A 20,153-nucleotide genomic window follows, 5' to 3' on the forward strand; every position below is an offset into this window, starting at 1 on the left:
TAAACAAGTGAGGAGTATTATTGGGCAAGCAGACATTATAGGATCCAAAAGTACTTGCACTAAACTGGTGCGGCAAATTTCATGCTTACGTATGAAAGTAGGATTAACACAAAAAAAGCGACACAAGCATAAGGTAAACAATCAATAAGAAGATACTAACATACTGGCATAATAAAAATAAAAGAAATACAACAACACATTAACACCTGCACTGTTGCTAAGCCATAAGTGCATACAAATACATTCAACATGTCCAACCACCATTACTAGTACCAGCAGTACATGCACCCACAGTACTCCTTCTAGTACTTGTTGAAAGGAGTCCAAAACAACCGCGTGGATATATCCGGCTGGCTGGCTGGCCAATGTAAAGGTCCGGACGGTGTGTACGTAGCGAGTCCACCCAGGAGATAAAAAAGAAGGCATCACGAGGGGAGGGATAAAAAGATGGCCGGTTTTGCAAGGTTTGGAAAGGAGGTTGGGTGGTACCGTCCTCCTCGAGTATTTTTAACACTTGTTGTCTGTTACTACTTTCTCTCTCTCCCCCACCGGGAGGGAAGCAAAGCCAAGGGTGGACAGATTCTCTCCCAAGTCCCAATCCCTAAACTCGTATCCTCCATTACTCTAAACAAACCGGACCGAGGAAAGAGAAATAAATAAAAATCAATCGTCCTCATGATAACTGTCCCATAGGAAGGAAATCCGATCCTCCGGAATAATTATATCAATATCATATCATAGCACAGCACACTTGGAATTGGAAAGAGAGAAAAACGTAGTACCACTAGTTGTCTAGTTCCACACCAGAATCGTGAGAGGGACAGCAGCCGGTGGCGATGTGGTATAATATGGGGAAATGTCTGGGTTGGTGATTGATGAGAGAGAAAGCCCGGGGAGAGGGACAAGGGGGTGTGATGGGGAGGATCAGCATCAGGGCGGAGAGGGAGAGAGAATATCAGATGTCAACAAATCTGCTGTCCTTGCGGCTCGTTTAGAAAGGAGGAGGGTCGAAGGTGGTTCCATTCCATCCCCCTCCCTTCTTGCCCCCAGAGGAGAGAGGAGAGAGGAGAGAGAGGGAGGCCAGGCCAAACGACGCCAATCCAAAACCCCCAAAAGGAGCAAGGAGAGAGAGAGAGAGAGTGGGGAGTGAGCAGAGAGAGAACAAACCAAGATACTCCTACATCCGCAGACAGTGGTTCGTTCGTCCGGGGACGAGGACGAGAACCCACCACTTTCTCTCCCTCTTCCTCGCCCTTCCTTCTCTCCCTGGCCCGGCCCCAGCAAATCCGGTTCCAGCCTCCCCCCGACCGGACCCGTCCCGGATACGTCGGAGCTCCGAGCGTCCTCCGCCCCGATCGCCCCCCTGCCGCCGCCACAGAGATTTGCCTCTTTCTTTTCGTTCGTTCTAGGATATATAGATAGATAAATAAATATCCTGCCTTGGTTGGGTTGGGCGGCTTCTTGGGCGGCGCGGGGTTTCTTGGGGCATGGCCGTGGCGGCGGTGCCGGACAGGACGCTCGCCCGCCGAATGCTGCGGGTCGTCAGGCTCAACCCGCTGCAGCGCAGCGCCAAGAATCCCTGAGGTCAGAATTTCCTTTCTTTGTAGCTGGTCTAGTTCAATTAATTCTGCTCGCGCGCTGTCTGGATCGTGGAATCGAGCTAACACAATCCAAAGGAGCGGTGTTGATTTGCTTTCCCGATGTGTTGGACCTCCAATCCGGGGGCACCTGGGGGGATTGGAGCTCCGATTTCGGACGAATTTCTCTCTGCCCGACGCCCCTGTCGCTGTCGCCGTCGCCGTCGCCGTCACTGTCTCTTCGTCCGCTCCTGGCCTCCGCCGCACGTCCAGATCCGGCCGCCCTCCACGCGACACATCGGCCTTGGCCACCGGCGCCGCCTCCTGCTCATTGCCGCCCTCCTCCTGTTGTCTAGATCCGGACGCCTGCCGTCCGTCGCCATCCGTTCTTCGCTTTCCTCTTTGTACTCCAGGCGTCTGGCTCGACTTTGGCGTCCAGATCCACTTCCCCTTCCCTTCCCACCTCCGTGCCTGTAGCTACCATTGTCAGTTCGTCCTGCGATTGCCTCGGTTTCCCCGTGCGTGCTTGCTCAAGTATGCTTGCCCATCTCTGGCCTTTATTTACAGTTCTTATCATCCAAACTGGAGTTGGAAATGGGTTAATCTTCTATTTCCAAGACACTTCGTAATTCTCCCCTTTCTGAACAAACTGGAATTTTCCTTGGTGAAACCAAACATAAAACTTCGAAGTGGACGCAAATTCCAGTTCAACTGAAATTGGAATTGGGACTCTTTGTGTTATAACTTGCTTGTTGTAATTTTTTTGGGGCCTTTTATTAGGTTTCGGGGTTCTTATTTTCTGTTTTGGTGTTAGGTCTGTGTGACGTTTCAGTTGGATTGTACGCGAGAAGTCAATGATTGCATCTGCTGGCCATAGGTTTCTATTTTCCACGTTTGGTAAAGATGATGATATATCTCTTAAAAGAACTAGTCCTTAGGATTTTATTAAGTAGGTTGAACTATCGCCGGTTGACTCGTCTTCTCTCCTTTAGTTATTTCCTGCCCGATGAATTTAGAAACAAACAGGTGAGGTGCATATTCTATGCCATTATGGAATACAGTATATATTTAAAAGTTGGGCCTTTGGTGTTGTTTACTCTGTTGCTGTCTAGGTTTGTTTGATTATTGTAGGGGTAGTGAGTTTTTGTCATGCATTTTATCCATGATACATGTAGCATCTTGTTTCCCAGATCCTTTCTTATTACTCACTGCAGTATTTATTGGCAGGTTATTTCTCTTTAAGTGCCATTCAGATTGGGAGGTAGTATTGATTCACCTGAGCAAGTCAAGCTGTCCAGTTAGCTCAAAGCATTAAAGATTGGAATTTCACACGTGCATTGCATTCACACTGTGATTTCCCTTTGGTGTCCTGTGATGTGATGATCAGTGCTGGTTGCCGTCCGGGTCAAGGGGAATTTTAGCATGATTGCTACATGCTCATTGTTTTGGTAATTTATCAATGGAACCCCTAAATCTTTAGTTGTTTTTGTTTTTGTAAATCTCTGTTTGATATTACTTACTCAGATGCTAGATTCTTAGCTCTTCTCAACTTGCTCCCATGCTCTTAAGTAAAATATCTTGCCGAGGATCTTAAAAGCACCAATTTGTCTGCACTGTGTTATTTGTTTGGGTGTTGCACTTGAAACAACCATTAGACAAGCAGTATGCTGTACGCTACTTGCGTTCAAGCTTGAATTTAATGTAAATAAATGTGTTTTCACATTATGATTGTCAACATGCAGGAAATAAAGTTGCAACATCTAGTTGACTTTGATGTTTCTCTTGCAAGCTCAACTTGATCTTTTTGTTTCTTGTTCAAGGCTTCAAGCAATGAATAATGCATGTTTGTTATTTGAAATATTTGAGGCTGCTATTCCAAAAGCTTTACCTTTCGCACCCCACTTTTGTATATAATTCAGCATCATTTGACTGGTCTGTTCAACAGACTGTAATACTAATGGGAGCTAAAGTGGAAGGTGAGAGTTACAATCCTGGATACTATGCTACAGGGGATCTGCACATGGACTCAAATGGTTGGCGCTCTCCATACTATGAGGATAGAACATCAAATGGACAGTTGTACAATGGCTTCATGACAAAGCAGGCAGATGGTTATTCAGAATACGACAACGAAACGCTAAAGCGCACAATGCTTTCACATGAAGCTATGTTTAGACAGCAGGTTGGTACCTTGGCATTAACTACGTAAACATCTTAATACATGACAAGTTACAAAAAGTATAAACTGCAGGCACACAGCCGATATTTTCACTTCTCATTTTGTGTTTTTCTTTCTCTTATCTTGTTAACTGATTAACTGAAATCATTATCCAGGTTTATGAACTGCACCGGGTTTACAAAATACAGAGAGACCTGATGAAGCATTATGAAAACAAAGATGCATATGCATACCCAGAACTGGCAGATGCATCACAGACAAATTCGTCATCACAAGTTCAACCAAATGGCTCAAAGATGATATGGCAGATGCCTCTGGTGGCCAAAACATACGGAGAGGCTACTGTTGCAGTGCACACTGATACAAACCACTCCTTGAAGTTCCTTAGTGATGGCAGTGTCCTGCCCTCTCCAAATGGATTCCCCTCGAATGGTGTTGCTTTAAATACCAAGCAAGGCATTATTGACCTTGAGCTTCCAGCTGATCATTATATAGATGATGACAACACATCAGATAATAAGCCTATAGATTTCCTTGGTGTAGATTCGGGTACAAAACCTCCGAATGGTGCAGAAGGCTTGGGGAGGTTCAATGATAATAGCTCAACCTCTGGTTTGCTGACTACCAATAAACCGGGAGGCTGCCATGTCGCTGACCTGAATGAGCCAATTACTGGGATGCATATGGGTGGAACAAACGGGTCAGTATCCAGAGGTCTCCCGTATACCTTGGAGAACTCTTGGCGCCAATCTGCAGTGAGATCAAGCACAGCTAACTTTGGTTTCAATAAAGAATACTCCAAAGAGAAGCATACTGACGAAGGAACAAGCTCAAATTTCCTTGATGCAAGTGCCAAACTAAGACAGGAGGAGAAACCATTGATTGATAAAGGTAAGGATAAGCTTCACTTAGTACACCTTTATTTGCTTCTTTTCTTGTCATGCTTATCTTTCTATGTTTACACAATAAATATCACTAGTACATGTATTTACTATATCTGTCGACGAAAAAGTCATTTTGCATTAAGAGGTAAGGGTTCACTATGGAATTTGGGGGGAAATGTGGTTACAACCTACCTTCATCCGTTATGTGACTTGGACGTCATGCCCTCCTGGTACCTATTAATACGTATTAGAAATAGCATTTCAACTGCATGTGAAGGTTTTTTCTGTCGCAGTGCATGTAGAACTTGCTTCCCTTAGCTGTGCATGTTGCATATCTGTTTCCGACCATTCTTTTTCTTTTTCTATTTATGCATGATGTGGCAGTTACATTATTATTATCTTGAGTACTTTATCCTATGCTGTTTATAACCAATCTGTAGTTCTGTACAAATCTAGCATATTTGGTTACTGCTCTGTACTTGCAGTGTCCTTGATCCGCTATATTGCTTCAATTCTTTCAGGAAAACAAGTCAGCAACCAATCTTTTTTTACACCCAGATACAGCAATGCTGATCTGCAAAAATCCTTCAAAGTTGCTGATGGGAGATCTGCAACCAATGAGATTATTTACCATGGTCAAAACAGTTCAGTTGGATGGTTTTCAAAAGGTCCTATGGGAGCATCTCCCATCAATAATTTTGCTAGACTTGACCATCCACATCATTCAAGTATTGGTACACTTGTTGCTCCAATCTCCATTCCTCACATAGACCATCCTTCCGTCGCCTCTCCTATAGGTTCTTGCACAGTGGACCCAAGGAGCAGTGTTATCAACAATGCTTTCCAGCGAGTTCCAAGTTTCAATGGATCTTCAACTGTTAATTCATACAAGAGTCCTAGTGCTGTGACCCAAAGCATTGGACCTTCGATTCATAAGCTGAAAAGATTTGATAATTTGGATGGTAGTTACTTTGGCTTTCCACCTGATCCATTTTCCGCATCACGATCCAGACAACAGGTTGCAATTTCGAGCGAGTTGGAGCAAAGGAACTGCCTGATGTTTGAACATTCAGCAGCACGGCAGTCTCATGGGTATCCTCAGTCCACAAACGGCAAGGGCATAAAGAACTTTAATTTGAATGAAGCACTGTCAGATGGTCTGGAAGAGCTTGTAGAACGGGATCGGAGATCTGTTGGTAGTTTGCAGCATAGTAAAGGCGAGGGATCAGTATTTGGGATCTCTTGGCTAAAAAATAAAGCTACTTGTGCTGACCCAACAGGGCTGGAAAAGCAAAGAAAGATGCTTGGCCATTCCAACGGGACTGCAGCAGACACGAAAATCAACAATAACTTGACAGGAATAACACCGATTGTTTGCAATTTGTCAGATTCTGCCTCGACGTCCCTAGGTTGCAGAATTAAGATAGATGATGCTTCTGAAGGCATCACTGATAGAACTTGGCTGGTATGTAATAAGACTGAGGAGAGTACTACGAGACATTTACCACTTTCAAGCCAGAAACCCTTGGATAGAGATGGACAAGCTGCTGAAGGTGTTGTCAAGAAAAGTGGCGCCGCTGTCGTCAGAAATTTGTTTGATCTGAATGATGATGTACCACATGAAGATAACTCAGAGTCATCAGTAGTGTCACATGAATGTGATGTGGCGGCCTTACAGAACAACCATGCTAAGCGCACATTTTTGTTTGACTTAGAAGAAGTGCCAGCTTGTGAAGATGGTGCTGCCTGGACTTCTCAACAGGAATGCACACCTTCTGGCAAGCTTGGTGCATCCAAGGAAGCTGATATGTGTTTTCCATCCGCTACAGATGCAGCGCAGATTATTCTTGCGTTGTCAACGGATGTGCCGACCACCACAGGCACACCCGATGATATGTTGCAGTGGTTTGCAGAGCTCGCGATATCAAGCATGGATGACCATGCCGAGCAAGCAAAAGTCCAGGGTTGCATCGATAATTCCAGTGATGATGGTTCAGACTCATTTGAAGCCTTGACACTGAAGCTGGAAGAGTGCAAGACCGATGAGCGCTGGACCAGGACACCAGAACCACCACTGACAGACGATGACCAAGCTGTTTCAGCGGTGAACCTGCTGTCCAAGCCAAAAAGAGGACCGCAAAGGAAGCGACGGCAGAAGCGGGACTTCCAGAAGGACATCTTGCCCGGGCTTTCATCGCTTTCCCGGCCTAAGATCATAGAGGACATTCAGCTAATTGAGGGGTTAGTACAGGCATCTGGTGGATCATGGGAGTCGAGTTTAACCAGGCGAGCGCGCGGTGGGCGAACAAGAGGTAGAAAGCCCCGCAAAGACCAGCCAGCTACCGTAGAGATAGAAGCCAAGGCGAGCCCACCACCCTCAAAACCCGACTCTGTTGGCTTAGAAGCTGATGAAAGGGGCATGGTTAGCTGGGGGCGAACAACAAGGCGGTGTCGCAAGCCACGATGCCCATCGGGCAATAGCGTCGCAGCTTCGTCCTGAACAACCTCTGATCCTGGTCGGTTTCGGATTTGCCATCGAGATTGCGGTGGACTGGTATAAAGGTAAAAAAAAAAAATCACAGCCATGAGTGTGCATACTCTGCTGGCCTGCTTGGCTGGCCTCCCCCCTCAGAGATTCCATGCCTTTTTCGGGTCGAAACATGATGTACATTTTTTTTCTATAATAAATTCTTAAACTAGTCTATATGTGACAATTTCTGTAACAGCGTTGTATTAAGCTGGGTCCAGGGCCTGAGAGGCCTGCTGTAATTCTTGAGATAGTGGCGAGGTACCTTGACTGGCCGGTACTTGGAAATCAAAGAGGCTAATCGGTGTAGTTCTATATAGTTTTATCATGTTTTGTTTTGTGTTTCTGTATGTAAGTTTTTGTGTTTCTGTATGTAAGTTGCTGCTTCATTTGGCTGCAATTTTTGCTTCGCGGCCTGTAGCTCAGCGCTGCCTAGTTGGAGTGGAGACTGGACACCACCGTTAAGGACTTATCCAGACAGAACTGGTAGTTCATGGCTTGTTTGGAATAGCTTTATTTTCATCAGTTTCGGTAGAACTGAACTACTAGCACCCTTTGAGAAAGGAGAGTGTAAATGTAAACGAGCTACTGGCAAATATATATATCCAGCTCGAACATGACCTGTTGCATGCAACTGAACCTAAACAGCACCTACGCGGGCATTCAAATGTGTCTGCAAGAACATAGCACACGGGAGGAGACAAGCAGAGGCTGCACTTAGCAGGAGCTTCCTCGCCTTCTCTCTTTTGTTTTAGCAAAAGAGAGGATTTCCGGGGGCCTTCCTCTCCGATTTCATTAAAGAAACCACATGGTCTTTGTTACAGCTACCAAACGGACAAGCAATCGGTGCTCCGCTGCAGATTAGGCTTAGGGCATGCCCAATGGGAAGCGCTTACATAGACGTTTAGGAATAAAAAAATAATGAATTATCGTTTAACGTTTCTCTAAGAGCCTGTACCTCCAACGCTAACTGTGATTATAGGCGCTATGCGGTCAAAAAATGGAACAGCTAGCGTCTGTTTTCTCCAACGCAGAAATATCTCTAGTTTGTTGAGGCAAAAGCCTCCTAGGAGATTTTCTAGGGGAATTTTAGCGCCCGTTGTTAGTGCCTGACTCCAGCCCAATCGCTCGTGCGAAAAAAAGCAGGTGAAGCGCCCGGCGAATACTTTGGAGTCGACGCAACAGAGTTTCCCGGGGTCGAACGGGAATCGGACGGGAATAGGAAGAAACTACCTGAAAATCAATCCTGGCGCCGGACCGTAGCGCCCGCGTTGGAGATGCCCTTAGTATTAGTATAGTGTTTCGGCATCTCCAACCCTGACCCTAAACCGGACACTATATCTGTTCATGGATCAGTAAGGACAGTTCAGATGTAGGAGCCGACCATCCAATTGATATCTCATGTGTCCGTTTATTTTAACTTTAAATAAATTACCTCAAATCTAAAAAGTGCTTCCGCACTATTTGGTGAAAACGAGCGGCCGACTCTCACACAAACAAGCATGTAGTTTTATGGTCCAAATTTTGTCTTTACTCATGACGTGGCAAATACTAATAGGATGGGCACATGGAAAAGTCAGCGCATTAATTCCATGTCTGTTGGATGTGCATATGCATTTATTCGGGTTTACAAATTTTTAAAAAGTCATATCTTTCAAACCGTGCGTCGGAATTCAGATCCGTTTTCACCGTTGAAATCCTCGCGACGGGATCTTCGAAACTAGATCCGGTATGAATATGTTTTGATGAAATTTTTTGATGCCAACTTTGATGCTATATTGTGCAACTCTATTACTACATCGTGCAATTTTAGTACAGCATGGTGCAACTTTTTTCAAAACCATTTTGTAAAGCTACATGATCGAAATTTTTATGAGATTTGCAACCTAGCCACCATGACAATCATTTTTTAGTGATGTGCAACTAGTCTACTACTCGGCCAATTACTTAGTAGTCGATGTGCAACCCTCCCATTCCTTATTCATGGATGATATAGGTTTTCACTGCTGTCATACCATGCCCCACTTACCTTATCAGCTATATGTGCAACTTAATCTGTTGTTTCTAACTTCCTAGTAGTCAATGGGCAACTCCTTCCCCTCCATACTTGTCGATATTTAGTTTTAGTTGGCGGTGGCAATAGGCGAAGTTTCACATAATCTGCTAGGCAGTTGGCTGGGGCAGCAGAGAAAGTTGCACATCTCACCGACATGGATTTGTTGGATGGTGAAAAACTGCACATCCATAAGACCATGAGGGTAGAGAAAAATTGTCTATAGGTGAGACCCTAAAGATGCACATCTCACTAGTTGGGGTGGGTGGGAAGGGGTGCTAGTAATGAAAACTACACACCCACGTGTACGGGGAAAAGTTGCACATCAACCATTAGGTAGTTGGCTGGGACAGTTTTCGTAGTTGTACATTCATTGCTTGGCAGTTGACCGAGGTAGCAAACAGTAAAAAACTGCATTCCAATTATAGGGAAAAAGTTGCACATTGACTACTAAGAAGTTGACTGGGGTAGCAGACGAAATTGCACATCTCAATTGATAGTGGATAGTTTGGGGTGAGGTGCCATCAATGAAAACTGGACATCCATGGATAGAGAGAAAGTTGTACATCGACTATTAGGTAGTTGCACATAACAACTGCACGGTTGCGCAGAATGGAGACAAAATTGCACAAAAAAAGTTTGTCGAAACATACTCATGTGGTATCTAGTTTCGAAGAGCACATCGTGATGATTTTAACGGTGAAAGCGGATCTTAATTTCGATGTTCGGTTCAAAAGTTACGACTTCTCTAAAATTGCAAAATCTGAATTTAATACGTTCACACTTATTCGCATGTGGGCTTTTTCAGTTTTGGTTAAACACGTTGTATGGTATTTGTCTTTTTCCTATTAAGAGGATAAATATTTCCTAGTCTGTTTGATTAGGACAAAAATATACTTAAAAAAGGAGGGTTGCCCTGGAGTGCTACCGAGCCAACGGCCCCTCGGTAGACACGTCCAATAAATTATCTCTCTATCCAAACGTGATTTTATTTGGCGAAAGGCATGGTGTTAGCTTCCGCCAAATCTATGTACTCCCTCCGTTCCATAATACTTGTCGTGGATTTAGTTAGTCACTAAATCCACAACAAGTATTATGGGATGGAGAGAGTAGCAATTTAGCCCAATAGCTAGCTACATAGCATGCTATTTGGCGGAACCACAGCTTGCTTCCGCCAAATCACGACGTGATTAGTAGTAGCTTTAGGCATGCTATTTGGCAGAATCAATCTAGCTAGCTTCTACTCCCTTTGTAAAGAAATATAAGAGCCTTCTACTGCTTGCATCCACCAAATCTTATACTCCCTCCATTTACTTATACAACACCATTATGGAATACACATTTTGTATCTATATAAGGCCACCAACAGTAATCGAGGCAAAAATTAATGCTATTTTCTTATACTAGCAACTTGTTTAATATTTGCATGCATGCAGTCATAATGACACTCAGCTACTTTCTCCACTCAATTTTCTTCCATGCATACGGTGTATTAATGATCCTAGTACACGAAAAGAAAAACTGGGTTACAAAACATGTATTAAATTTTACCTTGGTACCTGTAATTTGAGTTTGTGGTCTTGTATATAAAAATGGAGGGAGTAGCTTTCAAATAAAAAAGTGAAACAAAGTGATTAGCGGCTTCTGCCAACTTCAAACATGCTATCCACCAGACCTAAATAGCAACATGAGCGGCGTTCTGCCATCCGGACGGAGGGGAGAGGATATGACTTTTGGTTGTTGCATGGATGTCTGGAGTCTTGCATAGCCCCCTTAGTTTGGTTCCGATTTGCGGGACTTCGGAACGGGTATCTGACCGTGTTGGATTGCAAAACACGTCCGGGCTGTGCGGTCCGGACGGATAAGGGGGTTTGGGGGTCAGCGTTGGAGATGCCCTTAGTGGAGTTTGACTCTATGCGAGAGTCTGGCGATATGCGATGGGGATCTGGTCATCGGCGTGCCCGAGCCGCATATGGTGGTGAAGGAAATATGCCCTAGAGGCAATAATAAAGTTGTTATTTATATTTCCTTATATCATGATAAATGTTTATTATTCATGCTAGAATTGTATTAACTAGAAACTTAGTACATGTGTGAATACATAGACAAACATAGTGTCACTAGTATGCCTCTACTTGACTAGCTCGTTAATCAAAGATGGCTAAGTTTCCTAACCATAGACATGAGTTGTCATTTGATGAACGGGATCACATCATTAGAGAATGATGTGATTGACATGACCCATTCCATTAGCATTAGCACTTGATCGTTCAGTTTGTTTCTATTGTTTTTATTCATGACTTATACATGTTCCTATGACTATGAGATTATGCAACTCCCGAATACCGGAGGAATACCTTGTGTGCTATCAAACGTCACAACGTAACCAGGTGATCATAAAGATGCTCTACAGGTGTCTCCGATGGTGTTTGTTGAGTTGGCATAGATCGAGATTAGGATTTGTCACTCCGATTGTCGAAGAGGTATCTCTGGGCCCTCTCGGTAATGCACATCACTATAAGCCTTGCAAGCAATGTGACTAATGAGTTAGTTACGAGATGATGCATTACGGAATGAGTAAATAGACTTGCCGATGACGATATTGAACTAGGTATTGAGATACCGACGATCGAATCTTAGGCAAGTAACATACCGATGACAAAGGGAACAACGTATGTTGTTATGCGGTTTGACCGATAAAGATCTTCGTAGAATATGTAGGAGCCAATATGAGCATCCAGGTTCCGCTATTGGTTATTGACCGGAGACGTGTCTCGGTCATGTCTACATAGTTCTCGAACCCGTAGGGTCCGCACGCTTAACGTTCAGTGACGATCGGTATTATGAGTTTATGTGTTTTGATGTACAGAAGGTAGTTCGGAGTCCCAGATGTGATCACGGACATGACGAGGAGTCTCAAAATGGTTGAGACACAAAGATTGATATATTGGACAGCTATATTCGGACACCTGAAGTGTTCCGGGTGATTTCGGAGAAAACCGGAGTGCCGGAGGGTTACCGGACCCCCCCGGGGAACTAATGGGCCTTATGGGCCTTAGTGGAGAGAGAGAAGGGCCATCCAGGGCAGGATGCGTGCCCCCTCCCCCTTGGGTCCGAATTGGACTAGGGAAGGGGGCGGCGCCCCCCTTTCCTTCTCCCCCTCCTCCTTCCTTCCCCTCCTAGTAGGACTAGGAAAGGAGGAGTCCTACTCCTACTAGAAGGATGACTCCTCCCCTCCTTGGCGCGCCCAAGGGCCGGCCGGCCTCCCCCCTAGCTCTTTTATATACGGGGACAAGGGGGCACCCTAGAACACACAACATCATTGTCTTAGCCGTGTGCGGTGCCCCCCTCCACCATAATCCACCTCAGTCATATTGTTGCAGTGTTTAGGTGAAGCCCTGCGCCGGTAACTTCATCATCACCGTCATCACGCTGTCGTGCTGACGAAGCTCTCCCTCGACACTCAGCTGGATCAAGAGTTCGTGGGACGTCACCGAGCTGAACGTGTGCAGACCGCGGAGGTGCCGTACTTTCGGTGCTAGGATCGGTTGGATCACGAAGACGTTCGACTACATCAACCATGTCTCTTGACGCTTCCGCTTACGGTCTATGAGGGTACATAGACAACACTCTCCCGCTCGTTGCTGTGCATCACATAGATCTTGCGTGATCGTAGGCAAAATTTTGAAATTACTACGTTCCCCAACAGTGGCATCAGAGCCAGGTTTATGCGTAGATGTTATATGCACGAGTAGAACACAAAGGAGTTGTGGGCGATAATAGTCATACTGCTTACCAGCATGTCATACTTTGCTTCGGCGGTATTGTTGGATGAAGCATCCCGGACCGACATTACGCGTACGCAGATATGGCCTCGGAACACTGAGATCGAAAGATCGAGCGTGAATCATATAGTAGATATGATCAACATAGTGATGTTCACCATTGAAAACTACTCCATCTCACGTGATGATCGGACATGGTTTAGTTGATTTGGATCACGTGATCACTTAGATGATTAGAGGGATGTCTATCTAAGTGGGAGTTCTTAAGTAATATGATTAATTGAACTTTAATTTATCATGAACTTAGTACCTGATAGTATTTTGCATGTCTATGTTGTTGTAGATCAATGGCCCATGCTACTGTTCCTTTAAATTTTAACGCGTTCCTTGAGAAAGCTAAGTTGAAAGATGATGGTAGCAACTACACGGTCTGGGTCCATAACTTGAGGATTATCCTCATTGCTGCACAGAAGAATTACGTCCTGGAAGCACCGCTGAGTGTGAAACCCGCTGCAGGAGCAACGCCGGACGTTATGAACTTTTGGCAGAGCAAAGCTGATGACTACTCGATAGTTCAGTGTGCCATGCTTTACGGCTTAGAAACGGGACTTCAACGACATTTTGAACGTCATGGAGCATATGAGATGTTCCAGGAGTTGAAGTTAATATTTCAAGCAAATGCCCAGATTGAGAGATATGAAGTCTCCAATAAGTTCTACGGCTGCAAAATGGAGGAGAATAGTTCTGTCAGTGAACATATACTCAAAATGTCTGGGTATAATAACCACTTGATTTAGCTGGGAGTTAATCTTCCTGATGATAGTGTCATTGACAGGATTCTTCAATCACTGCCACCAAGCTACAAGAGCTTCGTGATGAACTATAATATGCAAGGGATGAACAAGACAATTCCCGAGCTCTTCGCAATGCTAAAGGCTACGGAGGTAGAAATCAAGAAAGAGCATCAAGTGTTGATGGTAAACAAGACCACCAGTTTCAAGAAGGGTAAAGGGAAGAAGGGGAAATTCAAGAAGAACGACAAGCAAGTTGTTGCTCAAGAGAAGAAACCCAAGTCTGGACCTAAGCCTGAGACTGAGTGCTTCTACTGCAAAGGGACTGGTCACTGGAAGCGGAATTGTCCCAAGTATTTGGCGGATAAGAAGGATGGCAAAGTGAAAGGTATATCTGATATACATGTTATTGATGTGTACCTTACTAATGCTCGCAGTAGCGCCTGGGTATTTGATACTGGTTCTGATGCTAATATTTGCAAATTGAAACAGGGGCTACGGATCAAGCGAAGATTGGCTAAGGACGAGGTGACGATGCGCGTGGGTTGGTTCCAAGTTGATGTGATCGCCGTCGGCACGCTACCTCTACATCTACCTTCGGGATTAGTCTTAGACCTGAATAATTGTTATTTGGTGCCAGCGTTAAGCATGAACATTATATCTGGATCTTGTTTGATGTGAGACGGTTATTCATTAAAATCAAAGAATAATGGTTGTTCTATTTATATGAGTAATATCTTTTATGGTCATGCACCCTTGAAGAGTGGTCTGTTTTTATTGAATCTCGATAGTAGTGATACACATATTCATAATATTGAAGCTAAAAGATGCAGAGTTGTTAATGATAGTGCAACTTATTTGTGGCACTGCCGTTTGGGTCATATTGGTGTAAAGCGCATGAAGAAACTCCATGCCGATAGACTTTGGAATCACTTGATTATGAATCACTTGGTACTTGCGAACCATGCCTCATGGGCAAGATGAATAAAGCGCCGTTCTCCGGAACAATGGAGCGAGCAACTGATTTGTTGGAAATCATACATACTGATGTGTGTGGTCCAATGAATATTGAGGCTCGCAGCGGGTATCATTATTTTCTCACCTTCACAGATGATTTGAGCAGACATGGGTATATCTACTTGATGAAACATTTGAAAAGTTCAAAGAATTTCAGAGCGAAGTAGAAAATCATCGTAATAAGAAAATAAAGTTTCTACGATCTGATCGTGGAGGAGAATATTTGAGTTACGAGTTTGGTCTTCATTTGAAACAATGCGGAATAGTTTCGCAACTCACGCCACCCGGAACACCACAACGTAATGGTGTGTCTGAACGTCGTAACCGCACTTTATTAGATATGGTGCGATCTATGCTGTCTCTTACTGATTTACCGCTATCGTTTTGGGGTTATGCTTTAGAGACAGCTGCATTCACGTTAAATAGTGCACCATCTAAATCCGTTGAGACGACACCATATGAACTGTGGTTTGGCAAGAAACCCAAGTTGTCGTTTCTTAAAGTTTGGGGCTGCGATGCTTATGTGAAAAAGCTTCAACCTGATAAGCTCGAACCCAAATCGGAAAAGTGCGTCTTCATAGGATACCCAAAGGAGACCGTTGGGTACACCTTCTATCACAGATCCGAAGGCAAGATATTCGTTGCTAAGAATGGATCCTTTCTAGAGAAGGAGTTTCTCTCGAAAGAAGTGAGTGGGAGGAAAGTAGAACTTGATGAGGTAACTGTACCTGCTCCCTTATTGGAAAGTAGTTCTTCACAGAAACCGGTTCCTGTGACTCCTACACCAATTAGTGAGGAATCTAATGATGATGATCATGAAACTTCATATCAAGTTACTACCGAACCTCGTAGGTCAACCAGAGTAAGATCCGCACTAGAGTGGTATGGTAATCCTATTCTGGAGGTCATGTTACTTGACCATGATGAACCTACGAACTATGAGGAAGCGATGATGAGCCCAGATTCCGCAAAATGTCTTGAGGCCATGAAATCTGAGATGGGATCCATGTATGAGAACAAAGTGTGGACTTTGGTTGACTTGCCCGATGATCGGCAAGCCATAGAAAATAAATGGATCTTCAAGAGGAAGACTGACGCTGATGGTGATGTTACTGTTTACAAAGCTCGACTTGTTGCGAAAGGTTTTCGACAAGTTCAAGGAGTTGACTACAATGAGACCTTCTCACCCGTAGCGATGCTTAAGTCCGTCCGAATCATGTTAGCAATTGCTGCATTTTATGATTATGAAATTTGGCAAATGGATGTCAAAACTGCATTCCTTAATGGATATCTTAAAGAAGAGTTGCATATGATGCAACCAGAAGGTTTTGTCGATCCAAAAGGTGCTAACAAAGTGTGCAAGCTCCAGCGATCCATTTATGGACTGGTGCAAGCATCTCGGAGTTGGAATATACGCTTTGATAGTGTGATCAAACCATATGGATTTATACAGACTTTTGGAGAAGCCTGTATTTACAAGAAAGTGAGTGGGAGCACTGTCGCATTTCTGGTATTATATGTGGACGACATATTGTTGATCGGAAAAGATATAGAATTTTTGGATAGCATAAAGGGATACTTGAATAAGAATTTTTCAATGAAAGACCTCGGTGAAGCTGCTTATATATTGGGCATCAAGATCTATAGAGATAGATCAAGACGCTTAATTGGACTTTCACAAAGCACATACCTTGATAAAGTTTTGAAGAAGTTCAAAATGGATCAAGCAAAGAAAGGGTTCTTGCCTGTGTTACAAGGTGTGAAGTTGAGTCATACTCAATGCCCGACCACTGCAGAAGATAGAGAGAAAATGAAAGTTGTTCCCTATGCTTCAGCCATAGGCTCTATCATGTATGCAATACTGTGTACCAGACCTAATGTGTGCCTTGCTATTAGTTTAGCAGGGAGGTACCAAAGTAATCTAGGAGTGGATCACCGGACAGCGGTCAAGAACATCTTGAAATACCTGAAAAGGACTAAGGATATGTTTCTCGTTTATGGAGGTGACAAAGAGCTCGTCGTAAATGTTTACGTCGATGCAAGCCTTTGACACTGATCCAGACGACTCTAAGTCGCAAACCGGATACGTATTTATATTGAACGGTGGAGCTGTTAGTTGGTGCAGTTCCAAGCAAAGCGCCGTGGCGGGATCTACGTGTGAAGTGGAGTACATAGCTGCTTCAGAAGCAGCAAATGAAGGAGTCTGGATGAAGGAGTTCATATCCGATCTAGGTGTCATACCTAGTGCATCGGGTCCAATGAAAATCTTTTGTGACAATACTGGTGCAATTGCCTTGGCAAAGGAATCCAGATTTCACAAGAGAACCAAACACATCAAGAGACGCTTCAATTCCATCCGCGATCAAGTCAAGGAGGGAGACATAGCGATTTGCAAGATACATACGGATCTGAATGTTGCAGACTCATTGACTAAGCCTCTCTCACGAGCAAAACATGATCAACACCAAGATTCCATGGGTGTTACAATCATTACTGTGTAATCTAGATTATTGACTCTAGTGCAAGTGGGAGACTGAAGGAAATATGCCCTAGAGGCAATAGTAAAGTTGTTATTTATATTTCCTTATATCATGATAAATGTTTATTATTCATGCCAGAATTGTATTAACTTGAAACTTAGTACATGTGTGAATACATAGACAAACATAGTGTCACTAGTATGCCTCTACTTGACTAGCTCGTTAATCAAAGATGGCTAAGTTTCCTAGCCATAGACATGAGTTGTCATTTGATGAACGGGATCACATCATTAGAGAATGATGTGACTGACATGACCCATTCCATTAGCATTAGCACTTGATCGTTCAGTTTGTTGCTATTGCTTTTATTCATGACTTATACATGTTCCTATGACTATGAGATTATGCAACTCCCGAATACCGGAGGAACACCTTGTGTGCTATCAAATGCCACAACGTAACTGGGTGAACATAAACATGCTCTACAGGTTTCTCCAATGGTGTTTGTTGAGTTGGCATAGATCGAGATTAGGATTTGTCACTCCGATTGTCGGAGAGGTATCTCTAGGCTCTCTCGGTAAAGCACATCACTATAAGCCTTGCAAGCAATGTGACTAATGAGTTAGTTATGGGATGATGCATTACTGAATGAGTAAAGAGACTTGCCGGTGACGAGATTGAACTAGGTATTGAGATACCGACGATCGTATCTCAGGCAAGTAACATACCGATGACAAAGGGAACAACGTATGTTGTTATACGGTTTGACCGATAAAGATCTTCGTAGAATATGTAGGAACCAATATGAGCATCCAGGTTCTGCTATTGGTTATTGACCGGAGACGTGTCTCGGTCATGTCTACATAGTTCTCGAACCCGTAGGGTCCGCACGCTGAACATTCGGTGACGATCGGTATTATGAGTTTATGTGTTTTGATGTACCGAAGGTAGTTCGGAGTCCCAGATGTGATCACGGACATGACGAGGAGTCTCGAAATGGTCGAGACATAAAGATTGATATATTGGATAACTATATTCGGACACCGGATGTGTTCCGGGTGATTTCGGAGAAAACTAGAGTTCCGAAGGGTTACCGGAACCCCCCGGGGAACTAGTGGGCCTTATGGGCCTTAGTGGAGAGAGAGAAGGGCCAACCAGGGCAGCCCGCTCCCCCCTCCCTCTTCTGTCCGAATTGGACTAGGGAAGGGGGGGGGGCGCCCCCCTTTCGTTCTCCCTCTCCTCCTTCCTTCCCCTTCCTAGTAGGACTAGGAAAGGAGGAGTCCTACTCCTACTAGGAGGAGGACTCCTCCCCTCCTTGGCGCGCCCAAGGGCCGGCCGGCCTCCCCCTTGCTCCTTTATATACGGGGGCAAGGGGGCACCCTAGAACACACAACAGACATTGTCTTAGCCGTGTGCGGTGCCCCCCTCCACCATAATCCACCTCGGTCATATCGTTGCAGTGTTTAGGCGAAGCACTGCGCCAGTAACTTCATCATCACCGTCATCACGCCGTTGTGTTGACGAAGCTCTCCATCGACACTCAGCTGGATTAATAGTTCGTGGGACGTCACCGAGCTGAATGTGTGCAGATCGCGGAGGTGCCGTACTTTCGGTGCTAGGATCGGTTGGATCGCGGAGACGTTCGACTACATCAACCGCGTCTCTTGACGCTTCCGCTTACGGCTACAAGGGTACACAGACAACACTCTCCCGCTCGTTGCTATGCACCACATAGATCTTGCGTGATCGTAGGCAAAATTTTGAAATTACTGCGTTCCCCAACAGGTGGCTGGCGGTGATTTGGTTGCTGCCGCTGGACAAACGCAAGACGGAATCAATGGTAACAATCTCGAAGATCTCCCTGGTATGCAGGAGCTTCCTCGCCTTTCTCTCGTTGCCGGTAGCCATTGCTACTTGTGAGCTGCATTGGGATTTCCCTAAAGAGGAGAGGATGATGCAGTACAGTAGAGATAAGTATTTTTCTTAGTTATGAAACCAAAGGTTATCAATCTAGTAGGAGAACCAAGCAACACTATGTAAACAACACCTGCACACAAACAACAAATACTTGCAACCCAACGCATAGAGGGGTTGTCAATCCCTCAACGGTTACGAGCAATATTAAACGGTATAGTTTTTGATAGATAGATGTGACAAAAATACAAAATAAAATAAATAAAATAAAATTGCAGCAACATATTTTTAGGATTTTTATATGATAAAGATAGACCCGGGGGCCATAGTTTTTATTAGAGGCTTCTCTCGAGAAAATAACATACGGTGGGTAAACAAATTACTGCTAGGCAATTGATAGAAAAAATAATAATTATGAAGATATCCAAGGCAATGATCAAATATCTAGGCATCACGTCCAAGATTAGTAGACCGAAATGATTTTACATCTACTACTATTACTCCACACGTCGATCGCTATCCAGCATGCATCTAGTGTATTAAGTTCATGGAAAACGGAGTAATGCTTTAAGCAAGATGACATCATGTAGACAAGATAAACTCACGTATGAATAAACCCCATATTTTTACCCTTAATAGCAACGATACATACGTGTCATGTTGGGGAACGTTGCATGAAAACAAAAAAAATTCCTACGCCCACGCAAGATCTATCAAGGAGATGCATAACAACGAGAGGGAGAGTGTGTCTATGTACCCTCGTAGACCGTAAGCGGAAGCGTTTCACAACGTGGTTGATGTAGTCGAACTTTCTTCGCGATCCAACCAATCGAGTACCGAACGTACGACACCTCCGCGTTGAGCACACGTTCAGCTCGGGGACATCCGCGCCTTCTTGATCCAGCAAAACGACGAGGTAGTGGATGAGTTCCCGCAGCACGATGGC

The 20,153-nt window shown here is 44.3% G+C and overlaps 1 protein-coding gene across 2 annotated transcripts; it reads left to right on the forward strand.

Moving 5' to 3' along the window:
* Nucleotides 1-992: 992 nt before the first annotated feature.
* LOC123122904 (uncharacterized) lies at nt 993-7,507 on the forward strand. Of its 2 annotated transcripts, none has more exons than XM_044543279.1 (5): nt 993-1,584; nt 2,805-3,025; nt 3,587-3,759; nt 3,912-4,647; nt 5,162-7,507. In XM_044543279.1, exons 3-5 carry the CDS (start codon nt 3,598-3,600, stop codon nt 7,138-7,140), a joined length of 2,877 nt encoding a protein of 958 aa, XP_044399214.1. In that variant the 5' UTR covers nt 993-1,584; nt 2,805-3,025; nt 3,587-3,597; the 3' UTR covers nt 7,141-7,507. The 2 variants fall into 2 exon arrangements, with proteins under 2 accessions (XP_044399214.1, XP_044399213.1); XM_044543278.1 differs by having other exon boundaries at nt 995-1,584; nt 3,523-3,759.
* Nucleotides 7,508-20,153: the final 12,646 nt, after the last annotated feature.

The sequence above is a fragment of the Triticum aestivum genome, chromosome 5D (assembly GCF_018294505.1).
Source record: "Triticum aestivum cultivar Chinese Spring chromosome 5D, IWGSC CS RefSeq v2.1, whole genome shotgun sequence".
In the NCBI taxonomy this organism is placed as follows: Eukaryota; Viridiplantae; Streptophyta; class Magnoliopsida; order Poales; family Poaceae; genus Triticum; species Triticum aestivum.